Source organism: Haliaeetus leucocephalus, unplaced genomic scaffold (assembly GCF_000737465.1).
Source record: "Haliaeetus leucocephalus isolate CR32 unplaced genomic scaffold, Haliaeetus_leucocephalus-4.0 Scaffold2, whole genome shotgun sequence".
Taxonomy (NCBI): Eukaryota; Metazoa; Chordata; class Aves; order Accipitriformes; family Accipitridae; genus Haliaeetus; species Haliaeetus leucocephalus.
The window spans coordinates 11,178,102-11,201,060 of NW_010972438.1; the positions used below are offsets into that span (position 1 = coordinate 11,178,102).

The following is a 22,959-nucleotide window of genomic DNA, read 5'->3' on the forward strand; positions in this document are numbered from 1 at the left end:
AAGCTGCTAGTATCATGCTTTCCTTTCTGTGCTCCCAGAAGGGGTATTTTCATCGTGGTCTTTTTCTTCCACCTCTCACATCAAAATCTTGCCTAAAGGGTAGCTCACTCTATTTTAACAACTTTTAGACTGTTCTCATCCAGGCACTGTATGCCTGGATTACTTGCCCAGACTGTATTTTAGTTGTATTCTGCCTTCTTCGTTCTCCCTGTTAAGTCTTTCCCACAGTGCTTACTGTTCCCACTCAGGTTCCTGCAATCTAAGAATTTCTTTTACAAGAATACTTGCCTTCTTCCTTTGTGGTGGATTCTGGGGAGCAGATCTGACGCCTTCACAAGCCCTCTCGCTGCAGGGAGACATGGATCCATGCACTGTCTCTTTAAGCAGCCCTGACTCATGTCTGCTGAAATATCCTTCAGCAGGAGAGCTGCAGCATCCTGCTTCCGAATTCATTGGCTTCCTCTCTCCCAAAGGAGCAGATCCCCGCAACAACCCATCTACACGTGGCATAGCGTTCAATGGGGAGAAGGCATACATTAAATTAAACTCTGTCCGAAAAGCCTGATCAGAGCTTCGTAGCAGCATCTGTGCTTCCCCACTTTTCCCTGGGAAGTTCATCTCTGAAGTAGAGTTTATGGAGGGTTGTGGAGCCAGATCAGAGGATCCAAAGCTGAGCAGCGATGGCCGTTCTGGGCAGGTGTTTGCACCGGAATCCAAGTACCCACCCTTCAAATCCAGGTCGGATCGAAGGCAGAGCTGGAAAATCCAAGAAGGATATAGGAGGGGGGTGGGAAGTTAGGGAAACAGTCAGGCAAGGGTAGGGAGAGAAACTTGAGTCAGAAAATACTCTGTACAATGCTAGCTTACTGCTTTCCAGTTCCTTTCTCATTACCCTTTTGGTCCTTTCCTGCACTGTTCTGTTCATTCTACAGGGGAATGACCAAGACTAAATAATAATCAGTTTAGCTGTCCAGTACAAGATGCCCTTTCCCCTTTAGCAGTCTTGCTGCAGCAAGAGGATAAGGCTCAGTACTATCCCCACACAGTCAAGGAAGAAACCCAAGCATTTTCAATTGCCTCTATGTCCCAAAGTTGATGTTAACACATAGTACTAGCTAGGTTCATTACGGGGAGAGAACAGAAAAGATCTGCTGTCCATTTAGATAGAAAAGATATGCTGTCCATTTAATGTTTTATTAGCCAAGTTCTCAACTGTCCCAGGTCAGCCACTACTAACTTCCTAACAATAAAATGCCCAGGACCTCCTAGCCATTTGTTTTCACTTATTGTGAGCTTTGGAAATCTCTAACAATACTACATTCCTTTAATTTATACAGCATTTCTACATTTTACATTCTCTAACAAAACCATAATGGCATCATCTTTGTGCTGTCACAGTTTCTGGAGCACTAGGCACTGACACAATGGTATATCCATTTATCTACTTGAAGTGCCAAAAAGCTTCCAGGGCAACGGCATAATCGTCTCCTTCACCATGTTAATGTCAGGATCTCAGACAATGAGCATAACTGACAAGATTTCATCCTCTTTGCAGGACTACAGTGCTTAGGGAAAAACACAGCACCACCAGGCACTAGCTCTGCCCTACTGCTGCTGCTGAGAATGTTTCCTCTGCTGTATTACAGCTCCAAGTAATCTGCCACATTGGAGATGAGTGCGTATTTTCTACTATGAAACAGTCTCTGAGCAAGGTACTTCACCTTATATTTTACAACAGGCCAGTAGGTAAACAAAATACTACTTTCTGTCATCTCCTCAACATCTGGGGGTGCTGGTTGACAGCTGGCTGAATATGAACCAGCAGTGTGCCCAAGGTGGCCAAGGCGGCCAATGGCATCCTGGCCTGTATCAGAAATAGTGTGGCCAGCAGGAGCAGGGAGGTGATTGTTCCCCTGTACTCAGCACTGTTGAGACCACACACCTTGAGTCCTGTGTTCAGTTTTGGGCCCCTCGCTACAGGAAAGACATGGAGGTGCTGGAGCGTGTCCAGAGAAGGGCAACCAGGTTGGTGAGGGGCCTGGAGCACAAGTCTTATGAGGAGCAGCTGAGGGAACTGGGGTTGTTTAGTCTGGGGAAAAGGAGACCTTATTGCTCTCTACTACTGCCTGAAAGGAGGTTGTAGCAAGGTGGGGGTCAGTCTCTTCTCCCAAGTAACAAGTGATAGGACGAGAGGAAATGGCCTCAAGTTGTGCTAGGAGAGGTTTGGACTGGATATTAGAAAAAAATTCTTTACTGAAAGGGTTGTCAGGCATTGGAACACACTGCCCAGGGAAGTGGTGGAGTCACCATCCCTGGAGGTGTTAAAAAAATGCATAGATGTGGCACTTCAGGGCATGGTTTAGCAGGGATGGTGGTGTTGGGTTGATGGTTGGACTTGATCTTAAAGGTCTTTTCCAACCTAAACCATTCTACGATTCTATGATTTTAAGTTTGCAAGTGAACAGGTGATAAATCAAGACTGAAGAGAGCAGGTCAGGTGCACCACTGTGTCCTTGTTAAGTCAAAACTAGTAGGGAATGCTTTCCCTTTTCTTCCCCAGTAGTCACTTTGCTGCTACTGAGTAAATATCACACACCACTTATCTGCTGGGCTGGGGCTGAAGTTGCTGATGGTATTTCCAGGGTCCCCAGACCTCTTGCCTTCACCTCAGTAGCTGAGACGTACCAAGTCTTCACACTGCCTGTTTCCCACCAGTGTCAACAACTGAATAATAAATTTCAGTCTTAAAGTTGTTTGCTCTCTTGTGACAACCCTGAAAACTCTCCTCAGCCTTATTGTGACTAATGCTCCACCCTTTTTCCCACTTGCCTCCACACTTCTCATCCCTCCCCTCCCACCATGGCCTCAAATGCACACACAAGCACACACACTTCCAGCCTCAAATGCAATTGAGACTGTGTGATAACTACCTCAGGTGACATGGACTCAGGCCTATGCGCAGGGGAACTCTCAGGGGAGGATACGTTCTAGAGGAGGGAAAAGCATCATGTTATTAATCTACTTAAAAAGTCAAGAAACAAAATAAAATCAATTAAAAAACAAACACAGAGGTTAGCAATGGCTATTCTAAACAAAGACTATCCCAGGAACTGGCCCCAGCCTGGATGGCAAGTCTGTCCATTAAGCGGTTTCTAAACAGAAGGACAGACAGGACAGACGGGAAGGACACAGACAGGACTGGGTTACTGTGTTTCATGCTATAACCTAGTACCTAAACCAGAGCACATAAATGTTAAGAAAAGCAGCATCTTATTCTTTGCATTTCTGATGCCGTCAGATAGATTTTTGCACCACAAAATATAAAGAAAGCCATTTAAGGCATTTAGTCCGAGAACACGGGAGAGATGGAAAGCCTGTTTTTGCCCAAAAGGTAAACTAAGATCCCCCAAACACTATAGTGAACTTTCACGGACATTATACTAGAAAACAAAAATGTCTCCTTCAACCCACTGTGGGCAACCTTTCCAGCTAAAGTCAAGAGAATAGGTGTGAATTCAGCTTCAGAATTCAGGAGGACAGCTTTATGAAATGTATCATCTGAGCACCTATCAGTGGAAGGCAGTGTATGCATGTGATGGTGTGGTTAAGGCCTCCTTCCCAAGCACTCTCCTCTCCATGCTACTGAGCAGGCCTAAAATAGAATCAGAAAGGAAGAAGGTTTCCCAGAGGTACGTTGTTATCAGAGAAATAGGGCAGGAGTCACTGCCCTCTGCAAAGCAGAAACACTCAGAAAACTGAGGAATCTCAGAAACTTCTTCGATAAAAAAAGCTTCTGACAAACTCCACAGAAAAAGCAGATGCATGTCATCACACTTCTAGTCACTCCTATGAATATGGGAGAGGCTAAGCATCCTCCAATTTGTTTCCAATATAAAAAGTCCCAAAACTGAGTCTGAAAAAACTCAGTCTGTAAAAACCCAGCCAATCAGAGCTTCAGAAGCTTATGATACAAGCTCTTCACAGAGCAGCTAGGAAATTAATCATGAAGGAAGTTTCTTAAAAGCCACAGCTTTCAAAGATGTATTCCCCAGCAAGCCAGGATGTCAAGCAACATCTTCTGCTCGCTTGAGGAAGCTTGTGAACAGCTGGAAGAACCTTTCTGCTGTTCTCTTCCCAGAGTGCCATAGGACTGAAGTATAAAGCTTTATACATGGGGAGATGTATTCACTCAGGTTAGAATTGATGGTAACTAAATGAAACAGTCATGACATTAAAATAGTAATATTATGAATGAGCTGCATTAAGAGAAATACAAAAGTTTGAACAAAGAAGCCTATGGTCTATTGTGCTGTTAGACTCTTTTCAATGAGAAAAAAGGTAAAAGGGGCAGGTAAGGTATAGATGCCCAGTGAAATCCAGGCTTCCCATGTCTTACACATGGCAACAGAAATAACTAACACTAAGGTGGGACAGGAAATTAGTGACTAGACTGTGGAGGTCCATGGCAACACTGCCCTGATCTGCCATCTCAACCACAGCAAAGGTAAGGATTGTTTCCAATCAAGCTCTGTGCTTGAAACAGTCTTTCATGTCTCTCCTCAATGCTCTGCAATCTTCCCTGCTAACTTCCACAGATCTGCCTCTCAGACAGCTTACAAGAAAGGGCTCTCAAAGAAAATAATCAAAGCACACTAAGCTAAAAATACCACAAAGGACTGTTTGCGCTGTTGCAAAACAGATGACGGATTCCTGCAAAACAGTCCCTAGTACGGAGCAGTCTGTCACTGCACAAAATATTTTTTTAAATGGTTTTAACTGGCAGAGTGTGAGCAGCTGGCCCGAAGATTCCAATTTTTAAAAAATGAAAATACGCAATACTAGAAAATAAAACTAAAACTGCAAACAGCATGACCCCTATTTACAGGCACAGAACAGCAACACAAAGTGGAAGATCCTAGCTGGATGGATGCTGATAACACTCACACAGAGTTGAAAGCAAGGGAAACCACCTACACAGACACAGACCGCTCAGCACTTCTGCAAATTTTTGCAAAAGGAAACTTCAAGAAATCAAAGGTATAAGGTATTTTCCTTCTACCCAGTCAAGGGAAAGGAAAATCAAAGGATATAGTGGAAGCTGATGTAAAGTATTTCTACCACACAGGGGGTTACTGAAAGCTGTTTAGGGAAAGAGAAGCTGAGGATGTCAGACAGCCTTTGAGAAGTGGAGCACTGTTGCACTCTTTGGAAGAAGCAGGGATTGAAAGCCACATTGGCAGAGATCTGAAGTGGCGAAGATGACTAAAGAACACTGAAAAGCCTGCAAAATTTGGGAGCTACTGTGGAGAAATGGAGAAAAGAATTAAGACTAATGTTACTGATAGCTATGAAGTGAGGGGAAGGTGTGCTGCAGCAAGGTTTGACATTTAATAGAGCAGGAGATTTGGCCAGAAGTGGAGTAGAGAAGAAAGACAGCAGTGCTCTCGAGTCTGACACTATGATGCTGCTCAGGAATATAGCCACATACTCAAAAAGAAAGGTGTCCCTAGTGCTACCTCTACTGCAAATATTCCAGTTCCTCTCTTTTTAGCACTCCCAGTCCCCAATCAGATTTACCTCAAACTGTAGTGGAGTATTGCAGCGACTAGCAGCCAGAGAAGGAATTGGTGAGAACATCATGCCATAACCATTGCGACTCTCCTCCTCTCCTGGCAGTGATGAGCAGGGTGTAGCCAGCTGTGGGCTCACTGAGCCAGGAACCAAAGGGATGGGAGGTGGAGGGGTGACGGGAGATAGCGGCCTCAGCAACTTCTTAACATTCTGCTCCATCAAGTAGCGAGACTTCCATTTCTTCAGGGGACTCAGCAAGTCTAAAAAACAAACTGAGCTGAGGACAGGGCTGAACCATTAACCTTAACCATGTGCAAATGACACGCTGTCTTCTTCCCCCTACTCCCAGCCCAAATGGAGCCCAAAAGTCTCCAACGTAACTACGAAAGATTCCTAAAGATGAAGTACCTCTGAAGTACTTTTACACCACTCTTGAGGCATGTCTAGATACTGATAACAGAACAACACATAATCAGGAACATACAGTGAACAAGGAAAGGAAATATTTCAACTAGAAGTAAGCACAAAAAGGAGCCAGGGAAGACAGGAAGGCATAAAAAGAGGAGAGGGGAGTGGAGGAGAGGGGTCAGAGGACATGTCATTGTCACTGTGCTATGAACAAACCACAAGCAGCTCAGTTATCATTACCTGAGCCTCATAGTTCCCTATAGGCTACATCAACACAGCCCAAACACATTTCGCTCCCACAAAGGATTAATGCCTTTCCCTCAGGCCTACCCCTTTTCAAAATAGTATCTTTTTTTGATGCTTAGTTTTAAAAAAGAAAAAAAAAAGTATTCAGTAAATTCTGCAGTTCAGTTGTTTGTTTCTTCAGGTCTTGCTTAGAGACGTGCATTTATTGGTTCTGGCATTCTGTTTAATTTCCTATTCGTCTAACTTTTCAATAATCAGTTCTGTATTATCTGTGTGTTGTCTAGCTTCCCCTCTGTCATCCTTGGAAAACTGATCCCTGACTGGGCAGATCTTCACCCTCTTTCTCTGTAGAAAGATTCAGACACAATATTTAACCATTCTGCTTCTTTACTCATAGATTTTAGCTTCTCCATCTTTGAGACTTACTTAATCCTTCGCTTATTACATACATGCCTGTGAGACTTTGCTGTATCTTCCTATAGTCAGTAGATATTTAGTTGTCCATCTAACAGCATCCTGCTGAAAAGAGATGATATTGTACCCTTCCCCTCCACCCTCCATTGGACAAATGATCACACAGCACTAAGGTTGATGATGCAAGATAAAGTGATGATCTTTTCACAGGAAAATACTGAGAAACTTTACACATTCTCAAGCTAGAATGGGTCTGCGGAAATTTGAATGAATGGCAAAGTAACATTCCCACCTGCCATAAAGCTGTGCCATCAAGCAGCAGTACACATTAAAATGTCATCCTGTACAGCTGCCCTTGTTATTCAGCAGTTTCCCAGTTTCACTCAAGTGCCCACGCTGCCCTGATGGTGCTGAGCACTTACCTGTGTCATCTTTGCAGATGCTGGAAGAACTGCTGTTCTCGTTACTTTGGTATAGACACTGGGTTCTGTTCTCTTGCGGAGCTGGTGAGGTCTGAGTCATCCCCTCTTCCAGGGCTTGTTTGATCCAGCGCTGAAACAGAACGAGACTACATAAACGTGCAACCCCTCTGGTACTTTCTATGTAATCTTGCAGGATGCACTCAAACTCCTACACTTCTGTGCAGCAGGGCAGACTGCTCAGAACACTGATATTACCTCCTTCGCATGCGCTCAGACAGGAACCCGTTAGAACACAGCTGTTAGCACTGAGTCTACCACCTACTGTGATGGGGCTGACTATGTGCTCTTGATGAGATGTATTCTGGGGATCAGCAGTCTTCAGCAATAACACAAAGATAAGTAAAGAGCAAATTATAAATAGATAAAATGCAAAACTCTGGCAGCTAAAAACTATTAAAAGCAATCTTAATTAAAAGAAAAGGGAGATAAATATGATACTATCTTAAACCCCTGGTTTTTGCAAAAAAGCTGTTTCCTGCCCATGAGCACAAACATACTGTCCCCCTGCTCCACTAAGGCATATTACAGCTTAACACAGATACTGCTCTAACAATTCCAGCAGAGAAATGGCTAAGTTTAATCACATAACAATTCTTCCAGGACTGTGCTTGCTGCCAGAAACAAAGAGCAAAAAAATCTGATAAAATGCAAGCAGCCGTTTTCAAGGGGGCTAAACCCAGAAGAGAATAATAAAGGCAAATCTTTTCTTCAGCTACTAATAAAAGAGATAAAAGTCACAGTGGTCTTCTGAATATGGACAATAAAGAATGTTTCACATCTCATGCAAGTGAACATGAATTGAAGTCTCAGCAAATCAGCTGCTGCAGTGGGTGTGCTAGCCCTTTATCTTGATACAAACTGACTCCTGGTGGCAGGCAGGAAACCTTTGCTTACTTCACTATAAAAAATAACTGCCACAATATAAGGAAGAACACCCAGGTGATTCAGTAAAATGACAGCAAACTGCTGAAAAAAAGCAAACAGTAACTTGCATTTGTGTAGTTTACCCAAGGGACTTGCTTTACCAGCCTTTGCTTCTCCCAGAGAGGTTTAAAATCGTAAGTTTACCTTTCAGTAATCCACAGTTCATCTGCATGCCAGCAATAGGTATCCTATTAGAGATACATGTATATGTCTTATGATTCCTCAAAGCTATCACGAAAGTGCATCAGTAACTCAGTGGCCACAATCCTCAAAGTGAAAACTTCAATACGAGGATGAAGAGCAGGTGGCAGGATCTATTTTGATGGCCTTCACTACTGTACAGCAGACGCTTCTTCTCTGTTCAAATAACTCAATGGATTCCACTGTGGCCACCAGGAAAAGTGAGAAGTGCCAGCCAGTCTGGAGCACTGCTACCTCAAATGCAGCATCTGATCTGACAGCCAAGTCACTGTACAATGTGTGATTAATGTGAGCAGGTTATACAGTTCAGTTTCCTTGCGAGGTTCAGACATTGGCATGCTTTGGACGCAAACTGAGATCATCAGCTGAGGTTTTTTGGCACAGTCCTCAGTAGTTTAAGGAAGAGGCCTGCTGACAATCCAAGAAAATATGTGATCTATTTCAACAGCCTTTATAAATCAGCCTTCTGACTGAGTAGTCAGAAGCACACAAGACAGAAAGATCAGGTCTTGAGAGAGCAATGTCTTCAAGTTCTGGACCATTTTTAGACCTCAGCTGGCTGAAAAGGAGGTCTTCCCTGTGAGAGTATTCTAAATGTTCCTGAACATGAGAAGGAGATTTTTTCTACATCTCCAGACTGTTAGTGATAAAAACACCTAATGCTACCAAGCGTTTTCCATGAAAAATCTGGGGAACTCCTGCAAAATGGATGAAACCCCTTACTACAACAGTTATTGGTTATTTACTTTCAAAAAGTAGAAATCTAACAAATTACTTTCTGCAACATCTGTTCGGGACACAGAAACTTTCAGTATTTTATTAATTATTTAGATAATGGAACAGGTAGTGTACTTAAGTTTTCAGATGATGCCAGCCTGGGAGAAACAAGAACATGCTAGAAGACAGTATTCAAGATTTCCTACTAAACTGGGAAATGGATGTGGAAAACCAGGATGCAGCTTAGCATAGGCTAGAACAAAGTACCACATAAAGCCAGAAACAATAATTTCTAAAATTACAAGCTCAAAAACTAATGGGTTGTTCTAACATACATAGTAAATCATGAACTGAACACAAATCTAAATCAACATGTCAAAGAAAACTCAGTCGTCATAGTGAGATGCACAAAACGGGTATAGGCTACAGAACACAGAGCAACTTTCTGCTTTGAAAATGCCCCAGCTGCAACACAACATCCAGTTTTGGGCACTCAGCTTCAGGGAAGATGTGGACTAAATGGAAGTCATCCATAGTGAGACTAGTCCATTCCCTCTCCAGCTGTAAGAATTATCATATGACTAGAAAACAGCCAAACATAGCAAGAGATTGGAAGACTTGTTGCATGACAACAGTTTTCACTGAATTGCGAGGGTGCTGGCTAGTTGTAGAGCAAATGCACCGAGCAGAGAACTTGGAATAACTCTGCCAGTTTTGCTCTGGGTGCTTCTCTTTTCCCTGAGGCTCAAAGACACTGTTAAGGTTCAAAAAAGCAGCTTGAACCTTGCAATTCTCAGCTTAATGATGCATGGGGAGGTTGCCCAGGCACAAGGAAACAAACATGGTTTTGTTCATATGAGTACATACGAACCATCAAGAGCTTTACCTATGAAGAAAATACCCAAAAGAGACCCTTAGCTTCTTTTTGTAGGTGCCTGTTAGGGCATGACAACAAATTGGCTGAAGGTGGAAACAGAAAAGTCCAAAGCTTCTTTCTGGAAAAACTCCCTCAAAGGAAGGCAAAGAAACCAGGACATGGTACCTGACTTCGAAAGCTACCAAGACTGGAAGACCAGAAAGGATTTCCATAAAATTGTTCTCAGGTAATCACACAGGAACAGGAAGAGCCCCTAGGCAAAGCTGACAGGTGATAGGCAAGATGGATTCTGATAAAAATCTGACTGAGCAAACTAACCTGAACTTCTGTTTCCCTGTGGATGGCTAAATGCTAGGCACTTACTGGCCACATACCATCACTGGAGGAATGAAGTCCTCAGCTTCGCTCAGTTCAGGCTTCCTACACAGCCACAAGTATCTGTTGTAGATAGACAGTCTATGATCCCAAACAAAGAGCTGTGCACTTGCTCTTGTGAACAGGCAAACTCAAAGCTTTGCTAAACAACAAAGGCTCTCCAAGGACAATGGATCTTGACTGAGGTACTGTATTCTTCAGGTCTTTTGCAACACTGTCCTATCCCCACAATGCCAACCAGCCTCTGACTGTGAAAGTAGTAACATATGCAACAATTAAAACTCCTTGAATCGCATATGCTGGATAATAAACAGCCACTACAGATTTGAAAGTACATGTTTCTAAGAGGAGAGTCACAGAACAGTTCTACCATGGTAAAAGGTAAGTATGAAGACTGAACCCCAGCTAGGAGAAGGTCAGCAGTCAAAGTCTGGAGACTGCATCAACACATCAGGCAAGACCAGCTCAGCAGGAATACATGGAAATAGGCTCAAAGAGGACACAACAACTTTGCAAGGGTGCCAGTAAGAGTTTGATCAGTATATAGCCCCTGAAAGTAAGACATGAGCAAACATACCTTTTTACAGGAACTGTAAATTCCATCCAACAGAAAGGGCCTTCGACGTCTCTCAGGATTGAAAGGTGAACCAAAACGAATGTAGTGTTTAGGTGTGGTACAAATCAGCGGAGAGTGGATGAGACCTGGCAACATATTTAAGGTAGTTGCCAAAACTGTTGGGTCTGTAGTAATGCGCAGAGGGCATTCAATAGGGCACTCCTGCTTTTCTGCCTTGTCATTCAGCCATTCTGTAACAAGATACTGAAGGAGAAAACACACACGTCAGTGCAACTAGCACAGGTGAAGAGGAAAGGTAACATGGCACAAAGGCATATGGGGAAGCAATGCTCAGATCAGTCCACATGCTAAAACCTCCCTTCCTCCTTAACAAGAAGGAAGACAGCCAGGACTTCCTGCATCAAACCCAATTCTCATCTGTTAGAGGCACAACAGTTAATCCAGCTTTACAGAAGGTTCTCCCAAAACTTGATCACCTTGTTCAAAACTAGTTTCTAGCTGGAAGTCTAAATGTATTAATGGCTAATTTATGCCCAGTGCGTGGCAGCTGCCTACTAGGTTCTGCTATTTTTCGTCCTTTCCTTTCCAAGTTCCTCCCAGCTTGTGCATTGTAGTCCACAGTCACATTCCCTCTTGGTCTTCAATTCTAAGATGAAAGCTAACCTCTTTGACTTTGTCCTAAACAAATACACCCCAGCCTGACATCCCATCCCATCCCATCCCAAAAAGATACTGCCACTGATTCCCACACCAAACATTTTTATGCCATTCTAAATTTATTTTTAAATTCCAACTAATCTTTAGTCCATAATGGCTCCATTTTTCTCTCTTTGTTCTCTTGCTGGTATACACAAAAGAACCTTTGTTTTACCATCCTTCACAAGATGCAACACCCTGGTTATTTCAAGGTGGTGTTTTTTTCAAGCAAGTCTCACTACATCTCTATGCTGCTTTATTTAAGGTAACTTTCTTGGTTGACAGTTGGGAATACATGGAAAACATCTTAAGATCATATGTATCCAACCTTTTCGAATAAACATCCTCTCTTTTGGGTCCAAACACTAGTGCTCTTTCCCAAACTATCAGCATCTAGTTTTTAAATGACAGCTACTGCATCAGAGTCGTAACAACCACTTTTGCATACTGCTGACAAAAGCTTTTGCTAGCCTACTATGCATAGATCCAAACACATCAGCTCTCCCCATATTTCTATTAGTACCTTGTTCCCCTGCAGAACAACACAAACAGCTTGCTGTCCTCATGGCCTTTGCCAGCCGTCTCCCAGGCCTCTTGTTGCCCTCCACACCAGCACTGAAACATCTGCTTTTTGCTTCCCTCACCCAGGCCTCAGCCTCATCACCCAATTCCTTATGTTGCCAAGCCCTTCCAACCCTTGTCTCCCAGAGCCCCTCAAGCTGGAAGCAGTATCTTCCCCACATACACATATACAGGTGTATAATTTGCCTCTTTCTAGACTCTTTGCCATACCCGAAAGTGAGATCCTTCCTGTTGCACCTGTACCACCCTGTTGGTATCTAAGGTCTATGTAGACTTGCTGTAAAGATCAGCTAATTTCTTTTTCCGATTGTTTTGTGTACAGAGTTGAGCAGCTAGATGCTGAACCATGATGAGGGCCCTTAGCTACTATAGAAAAAATAATACGAAGTCACGTAATCCCAACCGTTTTGAAGAACTGTTTCTCCTGAGCCAACTTCTCCCCAAAGGCCACACAAAACCTTCTTTGCCCCTCTCCAGTTTGAGCACTCAATCATATTTACCTTTTTAGTTTTGGGGTACTTTACTGCAGCTCGATTAGACTGAGATCCTGCAGCCAGGATAGCAGTTGGGTCAGATCCCATCAACTGTCTGCCTTCTCCTGGACCTTCTACATTGCTGACATCTGTTGTGGTTACCAAGCTGGCAGTGCTTCCTTCCTCTGGGACAGCCTGTGCGAGTTCAGCTTGCTGGGAACTGGCTTGTTTCTGCCTTCTCAGTCTTTGTGCTGAACTGGTCCGGTATCGAGAGAAGCGACTTTTCGGTCGGGGTCTGGAGGGTTTGGCTGGAGCTGGCTTAGTAACTGTTTTTTCGGGGACAGCATCCTACAATATAAACTGTCATTAGTCCGAGCACCTCTAAGAGTATTCTTTTTCTCTGCGTACAGGATCAAGGATTGAGATTTATTTATTGACACTACCTGACTCATAAAATCTGGTTGGACTCTGTTTGTACTGGCTCATAAGATGGCTTTGAGGGCCCTTCTAAAACACTGGCACATTATATTTTTGTCTGCTGTGTTCTTAAAGGGATCAGCCAGAACACTGGTCTTAAGGAAGAAAGCAGCAGTATGAAACTTGCCACTTGTCTCAAGGTAACTGCTCTTAATCCTGATCTGAGTTGACATGTATCATTCCAGGCAAGCATCTGGACCCTACCATATAATGGGAACACATGCATCCAAAGTAGACCAGGCCAAAAAACCCAAAGAAAAAGCAAAAGAATTCCTCAGTCACTGCAGTTACGCATTCAACTTAACCTCACACTAGTACAGAAGGGGCCCACTTGGTGAAGGAGCTAGGCTTGTTCAGCCCAGAGAAGAGATGACTTAAGGGGACCTAATAGCAGTGTTCCTACATCCAGACTGAAGCCACCAAGATGCAGTGGTGCACCAATGTACAGACACTGAAATGAGAGGTTTGGGCTAGATAAAAGGCACAATTTTTTCACCATGAGAACAGTAATGAATTGGAAGAGGCTTCCCAGAGGGGCTGTGCAATCTCCATCCTTGGATGTATTCAAGACAAGACTGGGTAAAACACTGGCCAACCTGGTCTGACCTCAGAGCTGATCCTGCCTGACGCAGAATGGATTAGAGACCCCATGAAGCTCCTCCCAACCTGAACGATCTTATGATCGGGTATGCTGCATCTGGAGCTTGGTACAAGCTATTAAACAGTCCTATCTTCATCTTACCACTACTTGTGAAGACCGTCGTGTGTTCACCCCAGTATTGCTGTTACTGTTAGAAACATTTGGAGCAGCAGCACTCAGTGCTGAACTTCCATCTTCAGTTTCAGGAGTCTCTGTTTTTATTTCCTCCAGCTCAGGAGCTTCAGAATTGGTGCTGATTTCAGCATCAGTGCTGTTACGGTCTGATGGTTGCTCTCGTCTCCTCTTTCTCTTTTCCAAGTTTTCAAACATGTGCATGATGGCTTCTACCTTCCTGTCTTCCCGGGACTAGAACACAAGAGTAAATTTAAGTCAGCACTGCAAATTATGCACACAAAGAGGAGGAGGCAAGAACAGATATGGGATGCAGCACAGGAAGAAGAACAACTGCCAAATAGCAACGACAAGAGCCAGAAAGGGGACAGAGAGAAGCAGTTCTTTTCAGATATTTGCATTTTTCAACATGGCAAATTTCCCAGAATAACAACAACATAATCATGTGTTCATAGAGTAACTAGAAGAACTAGACTTTGTTCCTAAATAGGACCACTTAGACACTACGGAGTTATATTTATAAAATAGCCACAAGGAAAAGCATAATTTTGAAGAACTAAAAACCATAAAAAAGAATAAATAGAGTGAAGAGACAACTTGGAAACAAATAGAACTACTCGCTAATGACCAGAAGCAAACAGAAGCCAAAGGCAACAGAAGTGAATCAGTAATATGCAGCAAGTAAAACACACCACACAAACTGACTAAAATGATTCAGATTGATTCCTTCCTGGCGTCCAGAGATCACCCAGCTCAAAAACAAAAGCTCTTGTCTAAGCAGCTTACAGAGTGGATAAGAAAAACAGAACATGAGAGAACAGAGAGGCAAAACAAAGGTATTTATTAGGTAAACAGAAAGGACAGGAAATCTTATCACCTAGCTGTGTCAGAAATAATTGGTAATTATGCATGTAAAAGGCCCAGTACAATAATGCTGCAGTGACTGACAAAACCTAGGCTGAATCAAGTGAATTTTTTAAGAAGTGGTGTCAAGTGCCTTCTGAGACTTGTCATGGAGGATAAAGTATTTTGAAGCACACGGCAGTACTCAATCACAGCAGCCTGGCCTTTACAGTTTTCTGTTCAAAAATATTCAATACACACACAAAGAATTAGAGACTAGGAAAACTATAGATACAGGTATTTACCTGGTGCCAAGTATAGAAAACTGAATCTCATTAAAGCAGATTAACTGGTGCAACGTACAGGAACAGAGCTTACAGGCTCACGGGAAACTAACACTTCACTTAGTCTTCTTCAATTATACTGTCCCAGAAAGAGATCAGCTTCCCTGCATTAAAATGAAATCTTCCCTCCAAGCTTAAAGGCCAGTCTGATGGATGACTGCTTTTATTCAAATTTCAATAGAAACTGACTGCTTTATCTTGTCTGTTCTAAAAAAATCCATGAGATAATGCAAGGATCACTCTGCTGGATGGCCCTCGGCTCTGCAATTTGCTGCACTATCTTAACTTTTAAAGCATTCTCAGGAAATTTACACATAAATGATCTGTATCTCCAATCAGAGAAAGACAGGTGATTAAGGTATTTGAGGGAACTCCTAGCTCCACTACATTTGTTGGCTGGTAAAAGGATGGGAGCACTTTTTCTTTTTTTCCTCCTTGGGTTTTTGGTTGGTTGGTTGTTTTGTTTGGGGTTGTCTTTGTTTGTTTTGTTGGGTTTTTTTCTTTGTTCTGTTTTTTTTGTTTGTTTTTTTTTTAAATTAATGTATTAAGTAGAGCCAGAACAGCTCCATTCACATGCATAAAACATTCTAATCCAAGGGGTAATCCCAGGTGCCATAAGAAGCACAAGAAAAAAAACCCAGCTCTACTCAGTATCGAAGGCAGCTAAGAAGGGACTTTGTTATCAAAGATCCAAGAGCACTAAGAAATATTTTGATCAAGAAGACTGATTCAGACAACAATGATTTAGGAGCACAGAGGGATCTCCTAATAAAGAACACAGCAAATTTTGTTGACTTGTGCCAGTAGCGCTGTTGGTGGTCTACCCCTCTTATTAACTTCTGCCACTTGATCCTACCCTTTTCCCACACAGCAACAAACCTAACACAGCAAAACGTGTCACGTTTTAATAAAAAATCAGGTTCCAGTTCATCATATGATCTAGTTGAAGATGTCCCTGCTCGCTTGCATGGGCGGTTAGACTAGATGACTTTTAAAGGTCCCTTCCAACCCAAACTATTATATGATTATATGATTCTATATGGCTCCAGAAATTCTTGTACTGGCAATAAGAAAGGGCAGCAGGAACATAAAAACAGTGCGACTACCTTTTTGGAATCTGGTGCTGATTGTTTTGTTAATGGTATGTTTTAGACTATAGAATAGCCCTGAAAGTTACAGTTAAACCTTTCAATCAGGAAACAAACCTGTCGTATACCTTCTAATCTGCAGTACTCTAACATAAATCCTGTTATGTGGAGTCAATCTGGGGGGGTTTCGGTTGTTTTTTTTGTTGGTGGTTTTGGTTTTTTTAATCAAATTACTGAAGACCACTGACAGTTGGAATTTGTGTTGAAACAAGTGAAATAACCAACTGGACATGCTGGTCACTGCATGAAGCAAGTCCTAAGGGGGATGATACCCAGACTGAGAAAGGTACTTGCCCGGCGGCTGTGGACCTGTTCATCTACAGGCTCCTCCTTCTCCCCTTCTTGTTTCTCCTCCTTCTCTGCCACCTGAAAGAGAAGCCCAGACTTAGTATGTCAGACAAAATCTGGTACCGTTTTAAAGTTATCAAGATGCCTAGGGTAATCTAAGGTACTAAAGGTTTAAAAAAGGCCTCCTACAGTTTCTGTTCTGAAGATCCCAGTGCTGTATTGGATCAGATTCCACAGCACTGAATAATAAAAACATACATATAACAAAGTGTCAAGGGTTTTACCTCATTGTCACTGACTGCTGCAGGTCCCTCAGGAACTTCCTCCGTTTGTTGACTGCTGTTCTCATCTGATGCAATGCCCTGCTGTTCCATTTCTAGTTCCTTTCGACGAGCTTTTCGCCGGCGTGTTTCTGCCCCAATCAGTGTGCCTAAAACAGGTGGAGGTAGGTGTTCTGCAGCATTTGGGCTACGTTTCTGCACAGGGCAATTCCGGTTCCCCTTGTGACACGCACAGTCCACTTTATAGTTGCTGCTCCAAAACACAAACATAATTTGTGTCACTCTTCATTTCTCAACCCTTGTACAGAGACATTCAATGCATCTCCTACTAAACATCTCACCACGTGCCAAAGCAAGGACAGCAGGCTACCTTATGGCCTCTATTGTAGAATATGCCAGCAGAACTGGACAGAATAGCCGGAAAATGCAATTCAGTAGAAAACGGAGCAAAATGTAGAATGCGAGGAAAGGGCTGGAGGAAGATGTCCAGTCCAGGAGGGCAGTGGAGAGCTCCTGGGCGAGGTGAAGGACTCACCAGATGTTGTACTCATAGTCAAAGGCGATGGTAACCTCTGTGTCCTTGGCAATGGTGGCAACAGCATAGATACACAGGTGGATCATCCCATCAGCAATCACATGACGAACCTTGTTAAACAAAGTAGAGAGAAACTAACATCTCCACAAGTTGCACTTCTTACTTTCAAGAGGGAAGCCTCCTTCTGCGAAGTAGCTCTTATCTATTCCATGAATAATTATCCTAAATTCTCCATAGGGAAAAGGCCTGCTTCACTGCTCTTGTCTCATCCTGTGCTTTTCCACTTACTACCACCTGCTTACCCTAACTATCATTCTGCAGCCAAAGGAAAGCCATAAAAGAAACCTTTTCCTTCCAAAGAAAAACATCGTGTTCTCAAACTTTCTCATCTTCCAAGTATAAACCATCAAACAAGCAAGAGATGCAGAGAATCTACCCCATTTACTGCATTTTAAGTTTGAATATTTATAAAAAGGGAAGGCACTAAGCCTGTGTAAAACATGTATTTGCAATTACAGTGATGGTGAAGAGAGAATTTACCTCTGCATTTGGAGTGCAGGAACGCCTGATGAACCTGGCATCATTACCAAAGGTGCGGGCATCAACACACATTTCAACGCCATTGAACTTGGAGTAGAACAGCACAAAGGGATATGGCCTGGAGAAGTAACAGAATGTCTCAATCCCAAAATACCCGATTCCCATGGCACTTATAACAGGTATCCCTCACTTCACTGGAAGCAGCGCTTCCATCAGTGCTATTGCTCTGGACACTTACGCACTTCCATCATCACAGTTTAACAAAGGATTTTGGTCCATAAACAGAGCATCAAGCTGAGGCTGTATATTTGATTTCACATTTCTATGGATGGCACAGCTGACAAGGCCCCTGTAAGTGTGCATTACCCCATAGAGACACTAGTGTCTCCGTGCCATGATGCTCTCATACTAATCACTTCATAGTACTCTTACTTTTTGAAGAAATGCCCATTGACCTCGAATTGCTGTCGTAACATAACCTTCCCTCGATACTCAATTATGAGGGTATCTAGTGCCAAGTCTCTTGCTGCCCTCAGGATCTTCCGGTGCTTCTGAACACGAGTCACCCTTCCCAGCTGCAGCTGTAACAAAAACCAGAGCAAAATATGAGAATTTAAACCAAAGGCCTCTAACTCATGAAGAATATTTTACCTACATGAAAAGAAAAATTACTCTAGTAGCAACACACTCTAGAGTAGAAACTCTGCCAGGCAAATATATTGTTTATTCTGTAACAGTTTAGTAATAAACCAATGTCCTTGATAATATTTATCAAAAGCAAAGAGTATTTATTCCTTTCCTTCAAAAGTAAGTCTCACAAATCAGACCAAGTATTTCAGTCTTGCAGCTAGGAGGCATAACCAGACCTGTCAGTTGCTGCTAACAGGGAACTGCTCTACAATTAGGGCCACTTTCACAGCCAGAATAACTCAAATCTTCCCTAAATTGTGGGTTGTCACACATTCAGAGGAAAAAACACAACCTTTTCCTTCTACAGAGGATGGTAAATTCTAGCTAACAGGCCAAAGACTTAAACTGGCAATTTCTATCTCCATCCAGAAACTTCTCTTCATCTGCCTGCTCAACTAGTGCTGTTCGTTTATTTTTTTTTAAATTAAGAAATAAATTTTTAACTAAGTAGTGACAGTTTGCTGAATCTTCTTTACGTTAAAGTCTACAGTTCTGTTACAATGGATTTTCACAACAATGTGTCTTGACAGTATGAAACCACAACTTTCTTCAAGCACAGACATCCAAATACGACACATTTTACAGAATAATGGAAGGGATATTATAAGCACTAGGGCATAGGAAAGACTTCTTCCATAAAAACAAAGTGCTTTTCTTGCTTAACAGATTGAACCTCTCTGCAAGTAAAAATTACATGAAGATGGGTGGCAGAGCTATGCCTGCTCTTTCCTAAGCATGCTATTCACTGCTCATAAGGATCAGGTTTTGATACTTTTCTAGAGTGAATTGAGGCATAAGTGTTCTTACTTCAGTAATAATGACAGTCTTCTATCTAAATTAGAAGTAAACCATAAGATTTCATTAAAAGCAAGCTCCCAACTTTTCCTGATAAAACTGCCTTGTTAGAAACAGCTACTGCACAGTCTGCTCAAATGGATAAAAATCACATTAGCTTAAGAAGGGGCTCAATCTGGACAGCGACAGAATGCATGACATTCTAACCTTGTGAAAATAAAGTTAATGCCTTAAGGCAGCACTCAGTACTGGGAACCAAACAAAACCCTCCGTATTAACCATATGAAAGAACTGAACCACAGATTTTATTTTTTTTTGGTAGCAATCTTGACTGTGCTCTGAATGAAACCTCTTTGGGAAGATGACTTTCATTGTTTTAATATGACATTATACTGCAGATCTTGGATCAGCCAGTAAATTAAGATCCATGTGTTGACTTCTCTCACTCAGGTCCAGGATAAATATAGCTTTATAAAAATATTCATTTGAAACCTATGCAGACAGGAGTAGTGGTCTTGCTATTCCAGATCTCCTTTTAAGAGATATATCCAGTGCTACATTTATCAAGCCTACAGGGTATATCTCTTTTTCATACCACTGTATCTGCCAGCAACTGGAAAAACCTGCATGTACGTATTGGAGGCTCTGAAAAGCCTTGCAGGGTGTCATTCATCTCTTCATATCTTGGGTCATGATAGGAGCTCACAGAGTATTCCCCAAGTCCACTGAACTGGCATAAAAGAAACATGTTATTTCCAGACTAAGAAGCCACACTGCTGGCCCTAATTTATCATGGGTTTGTTGATCAGAAAAGTGAACTGTAGGACAAGACTGTTTACATTACCAAGACTAGTGGCTAAATTACTTTAAAAACATTGGATTCACTTTGTACTATCCAACTGTGGTAACAAAGAATAAATAAATGGGATTAGATTTGTTAGTGTGTGACAGAAGGAGATAAGGAGAAAGTATCTGAAGTTAGTAGATAAATTAGGACTGAGACACGAGCATGTCTCCAGTTGAATAATTTTGTTTCTATACTACCACTTGTTTGTTGTTACAATCAGTTTCTCATCTAAGCTGACTCTACCCAGGAAGGTTGGACCAGATGACCTTCAGTGGTTACTCCCAACCTAAATTATTCTACAACTCTATCAAATTCTATTAGTATCTTTCAGAGATGTGAGTTTAATGTCTGGTAGCCTTCACTCTCAACTTTGGCCCATGACTGACTTGTATTACTGTTCACCTGATGCTGGAAAACAGCTTGGGGAACACAGGTGGGATAAGGTGGGGTGGTAGGAGGAGAAGAGAGCCCATGAAGGAAAGAGAAGCTCTGCATCTGTAAAACTTAACAATTATCTGAGTTTAGTAAAACAGGAATGATCTCATAGCTTTTCTGATAAGACCCCAGATCAGCTTGTTTTCGTTCTCTGAATTTAGAAATATGAAGAGGATTAGCTGCCATGCTTTCATGTGTGAAAAGAACAAATGATTTTATTCATGTCATAGGCTAGGGATTGCTGACTGCTAATCAGACAAAACTGTTCTGATATGTTTGCAAAGCAACATCTGCATAATACTCAGTGGCTTTATTTTATAAAGGCCCTTTTGCTCTTCACTTCAGAATGTGAAATCAATCAGGGGTTTGAGCTCAAGTCAGCAATTATCAGAGGCAACAAAGGGCAAATACTGACCCTGGGTTTGGTTTGGCAACAGCAGGCAGAAAAGTGATTCACAGCTTTCAGTCTGTCAAGCATCTGGCAGTAGCCAGCACTAAGATGATTTTATTCATGACACTGAACAGCTTCATGTTTTCACAAGTTTCCCTTTGCATCACTAGGACAGTTGAGAATTGGTTTATCCAAAACATTCCAATGATCAAAATCCCATATCCTGCACATATAACTCTTAAACCATCTTTCCCTACTCCTGGCTTGGGGAAGATTTCAGGTCACACTTTCTTCTTCTCTCTCTCTTTTTTTTTTTTTTTTGAAGTATACACTTGCATCATTGTTTACCCAAACCAAAAACCTCTCAACTGTGAGAGTATGCAGGGCATCTACAACATTTTATTTTTATTCCTTTCTCCTGTCTCCAAGTCTTCATGGCCAAATAGAGCAGTTATGATACCCATCTTCTACACACAGCTGCCATCTGCATATTGACATGACTGCCTTAATTTTTCTCCTAGCTCAAAGTACCTGTTTCCTTATCTCCCAGAAAAACTATTTTAACGTCCAGTAATGACACCTAGTTAAAAGACAACTGATGCAAACCAACAAACGTTCTCAGTTTGTCTAACAAAGATGACACAAATGAGTGGAACAAAAATATAAAGCACAGGATGAGAGACCATGCACTCCACACCTGTGCAGGGTATCCTCCTCACAACACTCCACAGCCATCTGCTGAGCAGAGAAAACAAGGACACAAGGGCTGACAAGCAGCAGCCCAGGACAGCCACCTGGTCTTTCCTCAGTATCCAGAGGAACTACAAAGCCAGTAAGTCCCTTTACACTTTCCCAGCAGGTGCAATGATAGGTACCTACCTACAGCTTGTTTAGAGTAACTGCAGCTCACTATGAAGTTTTGCAACTTTCTATCTTTTTGTTTCTTTGGAATACATGGCCTTTGGAGTCTTCTGATCTGGAATGCTGGCCACTTTACCCTGTGGGAAAACCTATGTCTGTACAGGCAAGGGAGAGGGCAAGAGAGCATGACAAGAACAAGCATGTTTATGTATGATATCTTTTATAATCGTCTTCCTTCTGTACTTTATGAAGGTAATAAAAAGAAACAGCATGTTTTATTACTTCTTTCAGGACTTTTCCTAAAACTCATGTGAAGGAGATAGAAGAGTTTACATTTAGACTCAGAAATATTAAGATTTCTAGAGAGGCAGAACTTTTTCTTCCCTCTATTTCCTCAGTTGCTCTCTTTAGGAAGGCTACTCACATAGCTAAGTAGAAGTGTTTCTCCCCAACCCCCACAGAAGTCTTATTATTGCAGAACTAGAGGCAAGAGTGGAAGGAAGTTGAGTCCAAAGTCCTCTTTCTGCACTCTCCCTTACTGGCAATATCTGTGCTCTGCCTGATGTGCTTCACCTACATGAAAGCAGAGGGAAAAGTGGGAGGGAGCACGTGAACTTCACAGAGCGGTGAGTCAGCTGATACAAACAAGAATGATTCAAGCACAAATATATACCTGATATTCAGGTTTCTGACTCCACTTCCATTCTACAGAAGAGGTGCCCCACATCTGTTTTGGAGCCCATCCTTTTCAGTTGCACCTATCTCCATTCTCCTGGACAAGGAAGCCCTATCTCCATTCTCCTGGACAACGAAGCCCCACAAAGCCTGAACTGAGTGGGAATGCTGCTCTCTGTTCAATAAAGCACGGACCAGATGAAACATCAGCTGAGAAAGTAGCGGGGAGGACATACACCACACAAACACATTCTTTTCCTGTTTCTCCTTCTCTACATGCACTTCATAAAGCTGGCATGACACCAATCATTGCACATCTTGGAAGAGAAAAGTCAGGGAGAGACAGTTCCCTAAAATCAACTGTAGTTGTACAGCATTTGAAAGTTACCAGAGTCCAAATAATAATCCAAAACATTGAAATAATGTTGAAAGGTTCTTTAAAATAGCTTCCCACAGAACATGAGCCAGGAGAAACAAACACACACAACCTCCCC

At 42.3% G+C, this 22,959-nt stretch overlaps 1 protein-coding gene across 9 annotated transcripts in view; it reads right to left on the bottom strand.

Annotated features, from left to right (window-relative positions):
- SETD5 (SET domain containing 5) overlaps positions 1–22,959 on the bottom strand; it is a 44,983-nt gene that overhangs the window by 12,574 nt on the left and 9,450 nt on the right. For 8 of the 9 annotated variants that reach the window (XR_774607.1, XM_010571429.1, XM_010571420.1 and 5 more), the window contains 12 exons: positions 18,204–18,352; positions 17,772–17,889; positions 17,232–17,341; positions 16,700–16,946; positions 16,422–16,493; positions 13,763–14,026; positions 12,571–12,891; positions 10,793–11,035; positions 7,062–7,191; positions 5,578–5,831; positions 2,931–2,987; positions 289–756 (listed from right to left, as the gene is read on the bottom strand). Coding sequence is in view for 8 of the 9 variants with exons in the window: in XM_010571429.1 (XP_010569731.1) it covers positions 289–756; positions 2,931–2,987; positions 5,578–5,831; positions 7,062–7,191; positions 10,793–11,035; positions 12,571–12,891; positions 13,763–14,026; positions 16,422–16,493; positions 16,700–16,946; positions 17,232–17,341; positions 17,772–17,889; positions 18,204–18,352 (2,433 nt within the window). In the remaining variant the exon portion in view is untranslated. Of the gene's footprint in view, positions 1–288; positions 757–2,930; positions 2,988–5,577; positions 5,832–7,061; positions 7,192–10,792; positions 11,036–12,570; positions 12,892–13,762; positions 14,027–16,421; positions 16,494–16,699; positions 16,947–17,231; positions 17,342–17,771; positions 17,890–18,203; positions 18,353–22,463; positions 22,609–22,959 lie in introns of those variants that run through there. The other variant, XM_010571473.1, reaches the window with a different exon arrangement.